This window comes from Oxyura jamaicensis, chromosome 1 (genome assembly GCF_011077185.1).
Source record: "Oxyura jamaicensis isolate SHBP4307 breed ruddy duck chromosome 1, BPBGC_Ojam_1.0, whole genome shotgun sequence".
In the NCBI taxonomy this organism is placed as follows: Eukaryota; Metazoa; Chordata; class Aves; order Anseriformes; family Anatidae; genus Oxyura; species Oxyura jamaicensis.
Window position 1 is genome coordinate 1466503 of NC_048893.1, and position 12131 is coordinate 1478633.

Sequence of the window (12131 nt, forward strand, 5' to 3'; positions counted from 1 at the left end):
TCAACTCGAGAGTTTTATTGACTTGTCAGAGCTCTGTTCCACATATAGAAAACAAATCTTCACAGGGTGCTTACAGCCCTCAGCCAGCTCTCTGAAATCGTAATATTTTTTTTCCGGTGACTCCGTACTAGGTTGTTTGTTTAAAGACACATGCAAATGAAAAAAATCGTCTCAGCTCTTCAAAAAACACATTTTATTAAAAATAGACTTGCAACTAGTTTTCACTCCCAACACCACTGAACATTTCGCAAAATCCCTCTTCAAAATAATTCACCAGTCCTACAACGTCGGAGATATTATCAGAAGCCCTGATGCTTCCACACGTCAATTAAATCTATAAAATAGGAGGGGGAGGAAAGAAATAAGTTAATAGAAGATATGGACTTGTGGCTGTGAGGAAAAAATTCTACACCATCTCCCAGCTGAGAATGCCTGGGGAAATCATTTTTAATGTTGGGAAATGCAGAAATTACTTTTTAATATAGTTATAAATAAATAAATTTTTGGAGATCTAATCAGAAAGGGATTTAGAAATAATCTTTGATATAATTTCTTTTCAACGAAGCAAAATCTATCAAAATCAGTATTCCCATTAGGCAGAAGGACTGGGGGCGACCAAGACAAAGACTTGGCTAGCAGTGGCCGTCAAGGGTTGGTGCTCTTCCGCCGAGGCAGGATCGGAGGTAGGACAGGTCTGGAGTGGGAGCCTGGCCAGTTGCTGAGCTGAGGCATGTGTGAAGAACCAGCCTTGGGTTTGCTGTGCTTCCTCTGAAGATGGTCACTGGGGAGTTCATTCTCTGCAGAAATTATAAAGAAGTGAAGAGACTTAAATGAAAAAAATTCATCACAAAGTGCATCCTCCAGCTGAAAACCCTGTATTTTGTGGGGGGGAAGGAAAGACAAGAGAGACTACTATCTTCAGTAGCCTAGTGACTGCTCTAGCTCATGGGAACAGAAAAGTAACTTCACGCCCAGGCAGCAATTATTTTGAATTTCTCCTGAAGTTCATTGAGAGAGAGCTGCTGTGCTGAGCATGTTTCCTTCACGCCACGCTGATTCTGCCACATCTTAACATCGCTTCTTGTAAGAGCGTCATTACCAGAGGCATGAAGAAGCTGCCCTGGCACCCAAGCGAAGCTACGAGCATTACGGTAAGCGTGATGCACAGCCTGAGCACAACGGTTACTTTGGGACACGCTTCATACCTTGCAGTCTGTCCGCTCCGTTTTCAGCTCCCCTCGGATCTTGGTGCTCAGCTTTGGCATCTTCAGTGGGATGAGCGTGGGGAACGGGGGTGCAAACAGGCGGGCCTTCAGCAGCAGGCGCACCAGTGGAGTTTAGGAATAGCCTACCGGCAGGACCAGCTCCTCTGCAGCTGAGGGGGGGAAATGATTCATGCTTTAAAACAGCAAGGAAAAAGCGCACGCACCAAGTCTGGTAGCATTATTGATGTTGCAATCACGTAACTGAGTCAAAAGTCAGAAATAAATGCCAGTGCTTATCAGCTACACAAGGCTTTTTTTTGCACATTACAGTTCTCTCAAAACTTCTAGCACTAGCAGATACAGCTACTACCTCTCTCAGTGTTCATTTATTGATTTAATTAATTGCACAGACAGGTAAAGGGGTTCATGTCAGACGGTGAATCAGCTTCACAGAATGGCTGGGGTTGGAAGGGACCCCTGGAGGTCACCCGCTCAGGAAGAGCCGCCCAGAGCAGGTTGCCCACGACCACATCCCGATGGCTTTTGCATAGCAAATCTGGGATCAGAACTCGGAGCTTCTGATTTTAAATCTGTGTCTTAGTGAGCAAAAGAAAATAGGAATTGCCTTGAAAAGAAGCGTTTCTGTAGTACTCCAGTGGCAACAAGGACCACAAGTAGCCATTTACCAACGAGCGGTAACCAGGGCACCTCTGACCTTTTTGGTGTCTTACAGAAAACCTAACCAAAGCCAAAGCCTGAGCGGTCTGAGACCCTTCATATTACAGCAAATAACGTATGGACATGACATTTCATGATGTCTGTCTTCATATGGAAAGGACTGTTCTGGTCTATATGGGGCAAACAGATTCATAGGTTTATGAATACGGGAGAAGCTCAAACTTTATCCACCCTGACCTTATCAGTGGTGCAGGCCAAAAGAATTCCATCCTCTAATTCTTGTAAGAAGCATTTTACCTTGTGAGAATACCGTGATTACAGTGTTCTGGGGGATAAAATGAGAATTTCAGCGGTATTTTAATAAAACCATACGGTAAGAAGAAGGGATCATGAATAATGAGATAAAACAGCGTGGTACTCCCATAAGAAACAGGTAATTATCTTCTCACTGGAAGTACTGTGAAAGTCTATGAGATTTTTGCTATTGCCTTCAAGGTAAAGGAATATTATATTCTGTAATGAACTGAGTGCTCGCATCTTCCTCTGAGGTCTACTGCATCCAAGGACGCTCATCAGCCACTGAATGCTCTTGCCAAGCGTTTAACCCTAGCTGTAATCGCATTTTAGCTGCCTGCAACGTGCATCAGACATAATTGTGGCAGGGATCAGGAATTACTCGGAGTAGTGAAACCAGGCTGTGTATAAACAGCAGCATGGACCGTTCAACGTCTACGGCAGTTTCTAAAAGGCCAACTACTTCTGCTTTTGCTTCAGAGAACGTATTGTCGTGCAATCACCTACTAATAAAGGCTAAAAATAGACCATAATTACCTGGTTAGAATTAACCCTGTGTGGAAATCTGGGCACAACGTGAATGCACTGCATCAAAGCCCAGCATACTGTGTTAAAGAACAATCCTCGCTGCTTTCTTCTCCCTAGCTGTCCCTTTATAAAAGGGCAGAAGACAAGGTAAACGGTGGAAAATAATTTACACACCACCTAACGGTGAGGTAGGTACCCAAGTTCCCCTGAAAATCATTTGGATAGCCTAACGACAAGAACCCCACAACTCAGCGCTGCAGCAGAAAGGTCTGTCAATACCTTGCCAGCTTGTAAGGGAGCAATTCACAAAATAAAAGCCAAATTACAGAGACAAGATTATCCTGTGTTGGTTATATGATTTCCCCGCGGGGAAAAAGTGTGTTTGATGCAGTACCTTCCTCCCCACAGAGACGTGGTGTAAGTCACAACAACAAGTGCGGTCCTGCAAGCTTAACCCACGTTTACCTGTGGCACCAGACCTGCACGTTTTTCCTAGGACACTCAATAGTTTTAACTTTTTATAGTTTATGGTGTAGTAGCTGTGGCAGCAGCTGTAAGGCATCTGACACGGGAAGACTTGGTGTTTTACTAAATGCTTCGCTGTTATATTTTGGTCTTGGCCAAGTTGTGAATTTTAATAAACCTCAACATGAGGCTTTACTGCAATACTTAGTTCGGTGTTTAGCTGGACAGTGTTTAGCAAAGGGCTTCTCTAGTACAAACATCAGAGGAATTGATTAAGGAAAGCTACTCAGAACGAGAAAACCAACAAAAATAAGTGGGGAAACTAGAGCTTATGCAGTCCCTGCCATCTAGATGTCCAAGGTATTTGTGAGGGGTGCGGTACAGGAGCTGAGCATGTACCTCTCCTTCCTGCTTTCACCAGGTGATCTCTAAAAGAGATCGGGTAACCTCTTTCTAGTCCTTTCCCTGACAGCCCCAGCACAAAAAAAAGAGAACTATTATGAGTGGAGCAGGCATGTGTCCTGACTTTAAAGATTTCCCTTTACTTATATTTTCTTATCAGTTACATGGTGAATAAATGTATAAAATAAAAATAAAATAAAAATAGACAGTAATACCCCATGGAATAAAAAGATAAATGGAGTCTACACGCACAAAATACAAATCATTTGATTGTGTTTTGCAATAGTTCCTTGCTAGAGGTGCTGCTCAGTGGTAGATGAGGTTCTGCCTCCACCCTCAGACTTGTAAGTAACACGGCTATAGGAACATATTAATAAGTTTCCCCTCTCTGACTCACTGGTTCCCAGCTCCAGCTTCGTTCCTCCTCTCTTCTCTTCTCCTTGCTATGCCATAACCAGATCATTTCAATGTCTGGCTTATACTACAGCCTTACAAACACCTCTGCTGGTAAGACTGAGTAATGAAAAAGAGCAGACAAAGATGTGAAGAATTTATATGCCGTGGTGACCAGCAGCCCTTTAAAGTACAGTCGCAAGATGAACTGCCCTAAAGGACGGCTACTCAGTGCAAGCAGTGATAAATTGTTTAAGCCTGTGTGTGACAACAAACTTTGGGCAAAAATATCCACACCTTCACGTGCAGGTGAGTTCGTGTCCGGCAGAGAACTTCAAAGAGAGCTTGGAAACCAGCACAGTGTTTTCTTTTGTGAAATCGGGAAGGACTAGGTGAGAGATTTACTCCCGAGGAGAAGACCACAGCTATGGTCTTAGCGATGACAAGAAGCCGTGGATGGAATTAGAAACTGCCCAGCTGGAAACAGCAGGTCAGTTGGCAGATGCCCAAACCAAACCTTTAATTTTCACTCGTGGAGTAAATGCAATCAGGATCATCTGTTTTCCTTGTAGAGTTGTAAGAGAACAACTTCAGAAATTGAATCCAACAGGTGTCAGCAACCTGGTGGATAACGATGGCATTTCCATCACAGCTCAAGCCGCCAGATTTGAGGAATAACGTAAAGAATTTGGGACCTGGACACGGAGTTGCCCAGTGAGACATCAGACTAATCTGCAGACCCAATCCTGGAAAACAAGATTTGCTTCATTGCCTGTGCCTGGAGGTCAAAACATTAATGTTCTTACCCCTTGATGGCTTTTTTTAGTTTACTCTTTCTTCCATTCCAAATGTTGAAAGCATAAAATTGGGGAGAAAGCAAAAGAAAAGATTAAATCACCTCAAAATTCAGGCAAGCAAAGTCACGACAGGCTTTGCTGCAATACTTCAAAAACGTGTAATTTTTTTTTTTCCACCACTATTTCAAATGCACCTACACAACAGCATTTCCATCAACCGAGCCTATAAGGAAAGTTTGGAAGAAATTTTCTTATTCCCCTTGCAAAAGGATTTGACAACGTGACTCTACACAATTTTGCCGTGGGCCACGATGCATGCACAGAGAATGAATCAGATTAGCAGTTTGCATTTTCTCTCCTCACAGTTGTTTTTCCACTGTGTTATTAACAGTGCTAAACGAAAACACTGCTAAAGTCAAAACACCAAAATGTGGTGGAGTGGAAAGACATATTTCTTCCCATATGCGAAGGGTAAGACCTTTACAACTCCTCGTAGCTTCACACTCATTTGAGTTACAGGTCCTGCCTCTTACTGGTAAGGACAGATGATGCATAATCCCTCCGCAACCTATTACGCACTCAGTTTCTCTCATCTGCTCACTCTGTTCCCCTTCAGCACACTCCACGGTGGCACAAATACTCAGGACAAATGAATCTGCAGAGGCCTACGGTTTCAACCTTTTTACAGCATGCTAATTAACAACTTGTAATTACAGTGGCAGGTAGTACATCACAGAGAGGGAACTTGCAGGCTCTCTAGGATATAAAAGGAACACAGATTTTTTTTTTCCCCAACAGCAAGTTTATCTAAAAATTCTGCTTTAGCGGATCAGGAATGAAGTGAATGGGTTGAAATCTTATAATGTCAGCGTTTCTTGTTGGCTTGACTCATGTGAAAAGTTGTTTAATGTGTTTGGGAGGTTATTTATCACAGCGATTTGTTCGATTAAAAACAAATAGTTGAAAAATTCACAGTATGGATGTTTCCATACAGTAGGAGAGGTGCCTTGGTTGGTATGGAATGACAACAAAGCATCAGAGATGGGATTGAACCCGTGATCAAATTCAACCTTACCACCAGCCATATGGCACAGCCATCAGCTCCTTCTCAGCCGCAGTTTTTTGATGAGTTTTATTGTCGGTTCAGGAGAGGGAGGAGAGCTCAAGTGACGGTGGCTCACAAGTACAGCCCCAAGTACACACCTATTTCCAAGTGCGGATGGGGGATCTGGAGTGTTACACCTCACTAGGTCTTGCTGTGTGGCATCCGGCTGCTTCTGCGTATCCCATCTGGGCACGAGATTACACCAGATGGCCAGAAGAGGGGAAAAAAAAGCTTATCTAGGATTCTGCACAGAGAGGCTGCAATGTCACTTGCCACAATAGCAGGCAGGCTTGTTGGCAGCCAGAGCTCAGACATTTGTAGGGAACAGGACAAGTAGAGTGAGTCACAGCCACCTTGGCACGATGGCAACGTGGACCTGTAAAATAAGTCAGGGAAATAAAGCTCCCTTCCTAGCTGAATGACTACAAGACAATGAAGACGTAGCCTTTTCAAGTCTTCTATCCTCACCTCTCTACAAGCTTTAAATGAGACAGGAGTTGCCTCCCTGCCACACCTTGGAGCCTGTTTAGCTGCAGGACATATAAATGAGGATGCTCGCCACTCTCAAGTGGAGATGCTGGACAAGATATGAAGCATAGCAGCAACGACCGAGATAGTAAGGGAAGGTAAAGGTACTACAGAGCTCAGGATCCTGACAGGGTCTCTTGTTATCATGGATGAGATATGAATTTGAAGATCATGATAGAACCCAGAGTCTTCAAAACAGTATTCAACGTAGCTACGGTAAACCTCTAAAGACAGAATGAGAAATAATTCTGATGGCAATATCTAATAATTTGTCTAAAAAACAGTTATCGTTGCAGTTCTGTTTTTCTCTAGCTGGAGCAAGTTTCTTTCAGTATCTTTTTCCCTTCAAATATCCTGTTAACAGAGAGATCTTGAAATTCCTTTTTTTTTTTTTTTAATTATGGTGTCTAAATTAAACCACTCCTATGAAAGACGAGACCTTGCTTTATGATGTAGTGACACACGCTTAATCAGGCTGTTGATGGAACAGATGAGACATCTGCATTAGCTTGGAAAATGGTTTTAGATCTTGCACACTGCAGCATTAACCTTGGTTCCACCCAGCGATAATCTGCTGTCCCAGAAACTGAACTCACCGACTCTCTGGGTTATTCAAGGGGAAGCTGTGATCCTGGGTGACACTCCTTCCATCTGAGACCAGAGAAGGATGTGTTGCTGGCTCCAGTAGTTGTTGACGGGCGCTGCCTGGTGCAGGAGTGAGTGCTAGGTCCCTGAAATAATACAAAAAGAAAAGACAAAAGGCTTGTTACAGGATTTTATATATTGTGACAGCATAGCTAGTGCTTAGCTCACAAGATGTTTTTAGATGAATGGGAGAGTGGAAGAGAAGTGGTAGTAAGCAGCTGGGGCTAGTAGTCCTGGCTCTGTACCCAGGAGAGGAACAGTCACAGCTACGGTATGAATAAACTCCAACGTAAACAGAGCTCTAAGCAGGTTGGATGAATCACTCTTCACCAAGACAGAGCAGGACAGCTTGTTCAGAGACATTTTTGTTAAAGAGACTCCAAATCAGGTGAGATCAACCCCACCCCTCATGGCTAACTCACAAGGAGAGAAGTTTTCATCTTCACTGCCACTTGTAACACCTAAAAAAAACCATTCCTGGTGACTGCAGTACTGACACCACGCTAAGCTTGTCAAGAACATTTTTAATTGTGGTAGCAACTGGTGGATGCTTGCTCCATGGGAGAAGCTAGGCTTGTAAGGAGGGATAATATATTTTCTTAAGACTCATTACTCAGTCATAATTCCCTAGCCCTACACACTGTCTCTGCAAGCAAGGTTTATCAACTGCTCATCTCCAATTTCTCCCTTTTCAAGTTTCTTCTTTATTAATACCTATAAATAAAGCTTCCCATATGTAAGGCCTCAAGCTGTTATTGTTTCTCTGTCAAGTGACTGCTGGCTGGCTGGCTACGGTGTTTGTTCACTGTAGGCTCAGATCAAAACCCGAACAAAGTACAAAAGAAAGGCTCTGATTCCTCTAACAGCCCCCAGAGCTACTGAGTGCTCTCAGGAATCAGTTCATGTAAATCAGGAATAATAGTAATAAGAATCTCTTAACAAAGAGTTCTGCTCAGTATACAGAATTCTGAGTAATTCTGCTCAGAAATACACAGCCTGACAACGGAGGTCAGAAGGTGCAAAGCAGAAACCTGAAGGCAGGATTCAGTGGCACCCCTCTCAGGGCCAGGTTGCTACGGGAAAATGTAGCCTACTCCCTGGAGCAAAGGTTGGTATTCACGACCCATGAACCCCTCTCAGAAGCTGTATCTCAGCTGAAAAATAAAACAACTTGCCAGACCAGTTAATAAAAACAGGCATTTGTAAAGGTGAGAGGGGTGTTCTTCCACCTTCTACGTGTGTGCCAATCTTCTTTACATTTCCCTTTGAGTTATCTACTGTTGTCTGAGGGATTCATATTCCGATTGCACCACTGTGCCTCAGCTCAAATCAGAAAGGAAAAGAGGTTGGATAACTTACACAGCTCCCTGTGAAAAGGCACACCCATGTAGTTCAGGACAACGTCCTGGTTTTGTCACTAATTGAGGCATAAAAATAAAACTGAAAAGTGAAATGACATTGAAGTCGGAGGCTGGCCAGACAAGAGGATCTGCAAGACTTGTATGCAGCTACATGCACAGAAATCTTATGCTCAGAGCAAGTAAATCCAGCCTGAAGAGTCTCTCAGCCACAGGTGGACCATGCACCTTCTCTCTTCCCAGTTCTGGCAGGGAGCTCTGGTGAAACTGTGAAGTATATAAATTTTCTCCAACTCAGAAAAGTGAGATTGCCCGTTATAAATTCTCCCCGTGGTGATGCCTGCTCTTGCTTACTCCAGTTCTTTCAGCAACATTCCGAGAAAATTAGCAAGTTAATGGTTAGCTAAAGGCCTGATCTGAGTGAGACTTCAACCCATCCTCTTATTTATCACCCTCAGACACGGAGACAGGAGACAACGGGTGAAATTATTCAGCTCAAACCACCAAACATTGCCCTCATTGTATTAGGCAATGAGACATCCAAATGGCTTTAATTACACCTGCACACAGCCACAGGCAAAAAATAAAGAGGACAGGTTTTCAGTAGTTTGGATTTCAGAATCTAAATTTATGTAGACAACCCTGTGGGGCTGCAATAAATAAAAGAGGTTAGATTCTTGTGTGACACCGCTTTTAAAATGTTCTAATGCATACTCAGGGTAATTGAGCAATATATTGCAGTTTGGATTAAAATGTGCAACGATGACATTAGGCATTAAAGAGTATTCTACTGATACCCAAGAAATTCAGGACATCTAGTAGCTTAGAAACTTTCTGCATATATCATTTTTGGCATTGGTTTCATGTATTTCATAGAATTTAGATTCATTCCTAACTGACTTTTCATTCTCTGCAGCAGCACTGCTCAAAAGCAAGCCTCTGTCCTCTGCCACTTTGGGTCCATGGCTCACGCTCCCGGTCTGCTCTCAGCTTGATGCCAGCACAGGCAGCCCTTCAGAAAGGGAGTGAAACAGATTTGGGAACTGATCTGGCTGAGGAAAAAAAAATATAATAAAAAAGAAAACCTTTGTGCTTGGCACAAAACTTGGTAAGTGTCTTTATGGAAGAGTGCTATGGCGGTAAGCTCACTGCATCAAGATTCATTAGCTAAAAGCCTCTCTAAGGCTGGATGTACTATGAGTGAAAGAAATCTCAATTTTAAATAAAAAGCTAAGTGGACAAACTTCTATGCACTGTTACTAAATATAAAAATAAAGAAAATGTGTATCGTGTTCTAAATATAAAATATTGAGAACAAAGCTGGTAAGATTCAGGCAAAAATAGACAGTTTTTAAAAGCTGGTTTCAAACAGGCGTGACCTCTGTCCTATTTATGTAGCTGGGTAAATAAAGAAATTAGAACTTTTAAATAAAATACAGCTTGAAAAAAGCATTTTTCCCTAGGAGAGAGAAATCTGCAAAGCATGGAAGCTAAGATAGATCTAGACATGATAGTGAGATGAGATGTCTAACCTGAATTTCTAACGCAATTTGACTGCATGAAAGGATCGGTGCCAATTTTTAGCAACATATGCAGAGACAATGAAGTGTTGTACCTTAAACACTTGCTATAGAGTCTTATTCGCCAGCGCCTGTAGGGACACTTGAAATACTCTGGTCAATTTTAAGAATTAATTAATAAATTAGAGAGAATTTCTAGTAACACTACTGAACTTCGCAAGGCCAGGCTCGTAGAGAAAAACATTCCAAAACATACAGTGTAAGTGAGAATCAAAGAAAGGTATAAAACAAGGTAACAATCTAAGTACCCCAACATTATTTGGATGGTACAGCTAATATTACTATAAGGCAATTACCAGGCTCTAGCCGAGCTGCACAATCTGTGCCCAAGTTCCTTGCTCAGCCCTTGATAAAAGCTAAAGAAAGCCACATCTCATTACGTTTCCTATGGGCTAAGAGCTCACACAAAAATTACTACCATAGCTGAGATGACATACACAAGAACTTTTGAGGCTACTGGGAACTTATGCTTGACCCACGTCCTTAGTTATATATTAAAAGAAAGAGCCATCAAACCCTAGGTGAGCTGTTGCAAGATGAAAGCCCTTCTCTTAAGGGCATTTAAAACTTTATTTAATCCAGGACAAATAAAAACGCTCAACAGAACAACCACGCACTAGCACTGAACCGGACAACACGACCTACCAGGTTCTCCACTAATTGCTACATTCTAGGAATCAGATTCTCTTGCAGAATTTCAACCATTTTAAAGCTTTCTTATTTATGGCATTTCTTGACTTAACCTCTTGCATGGAATGGTGCGTTGTCTACTCTTGCCTCCAATTCCGCCGAGCGCATCCATCCCTCGAGGCCTGGTAATTGCAAACACTGATTGGGGGTGACAGGATTTTCTCTCACCTGCCTGACAGCTCTGCTGAAAGCAGCTTCATGCATAACTCCAAAAGCAGCTTCCACGGAATGAGTATCGTGGAGTAAAGGGTGCAAAGAGCAACAGACTAATGCAGACTCAGATGAACAGTTCACATTGCCACACTAAATCAAAACCAAAACGTACAGCAAAAGAAAACACCAATTTCCACTTTTCTTCTCAGCACAACATAGTTTCAATTGAATGAGTGGAGAGAGAAGTGTTCCTTAAACTAGTTAAACTTTTCTCTAAGTAAAGATTTGGAAAATGTACCATAATTACGCATTTCTGGCATTATGCTTCTGCCGTTGTTTTTTCTAATGACAGTTTATTTCACTGATTTTTAGATTTCCTTATTTATTTATTTTTAAGGATCAGCTTCCAATCTTTGTCACTGGAAAGCCGGTATGTATAATTGGTGACTGCGTTTATAGAGGCCTGAAAGAAGATGGGAGCCTTTTCAAGATGGGTAGGAAAAGCAAACACAGAAGAATGAAAATTAGGAAGATTTACACCAGTATTTACCAGGTGAAGTCAAGGATCCCACAAAAGACCAACCAAAGAAGGTACACCAGGATTTACAGACTTAACACCATTTTGCAGGGCTGTGACTATGAGGAAGAAGAAAGAAGAGAGACAGTAAAGGTAGAATACATTTTCTAGAAACAAACAAGTAAAAAAAAAATGTAAAAAAATGTCAGAAAGTAAAGCCTGCTTTCAGAAATCCTGCTTTAAACAGAGGTATCCACAGAAGTGTACTGCAAACAGCCTTGTGCTGAGCAAGGCTGTGACTGTCCCTTTATCACTAGTAGCACTGAAAAACATGTTGGAGACTGCGAGCTGCCAGAAGAAGGATCTTTTTCTGCTTTCTCAGAGAAGGAACATATAACAACTTCATAGCTTTAGACAAGTTGCTTGTGGATGGTTCTACCTCATGTTTTCGGTGTACATTTCAGAACTGTTGAGCTCCCACGTCGAAACACAGACTGTGTGAGATATATTTGTATGGCTAGATTTAAACGTGATAGAAAGGACAGTTGTCTATGAGACCTGCAGTCCCTGGCAGAATCTAATCATTCATCCTTAAGAACAGGGGAGAAGAAATGTAAAACAAGCATTTTTCATGTGGTTGCAAAGGACTTGGCTGAAACGCCGCTACATTACCTTTGAAACAGCTGGACATATGCACTAGGTGCCTTCCCTGACAGAGCCTGACGTGCTGCAGCATGACGCCTTTGGAGAGAAGCTTCTTCCTGATAAGGAAATACAACCAAATTTACATGGT

General features: G+C 42.3%; 1 protein-coding gene across 8 annotated transcripts in view; it reads right to left on the minus strand.

The window, feature by feature from the left end:
• The window catches only part of LRGUK (leucine rich repeats and guanylate kinase domain containing), a 48834-nt gene continuing 36703 nt past the window's right edge, over nt 1-12131 (minus strand). Inside the window, exons 17-21 of one of the 8 annotated variants that reach the window (XM_035342861.1) lie at nt 12011-12099; nt 6992-7126; nt 4772-4801; nt 1206-1375; nt 1-797 (exon numbers count right to left, since the gene is read on the minus strand). In XM_035342861.1, coding sequence (XP_035198752.1) covers nt 646-797; nt 1206-1375; nt 4772-4801; nt 6992-7126; nt 12011-12099 — 576 coding nt within the window. In that variant the 3' untranslated portion in view covers nt 1-645. Of the gene's footprint in view, nt 798-1205; nt 1376-4771; nt 4802-4924; nt 6053-6991; nt 7127-11371; nt 11458-12010; nt 12100-12131 lie in introns of those variants that run through there. The other 7 variants (XM_035342869.1, XM_035342886.1, XM_035342902.1 and 4 more) reach the window with 7 other exon arrangements.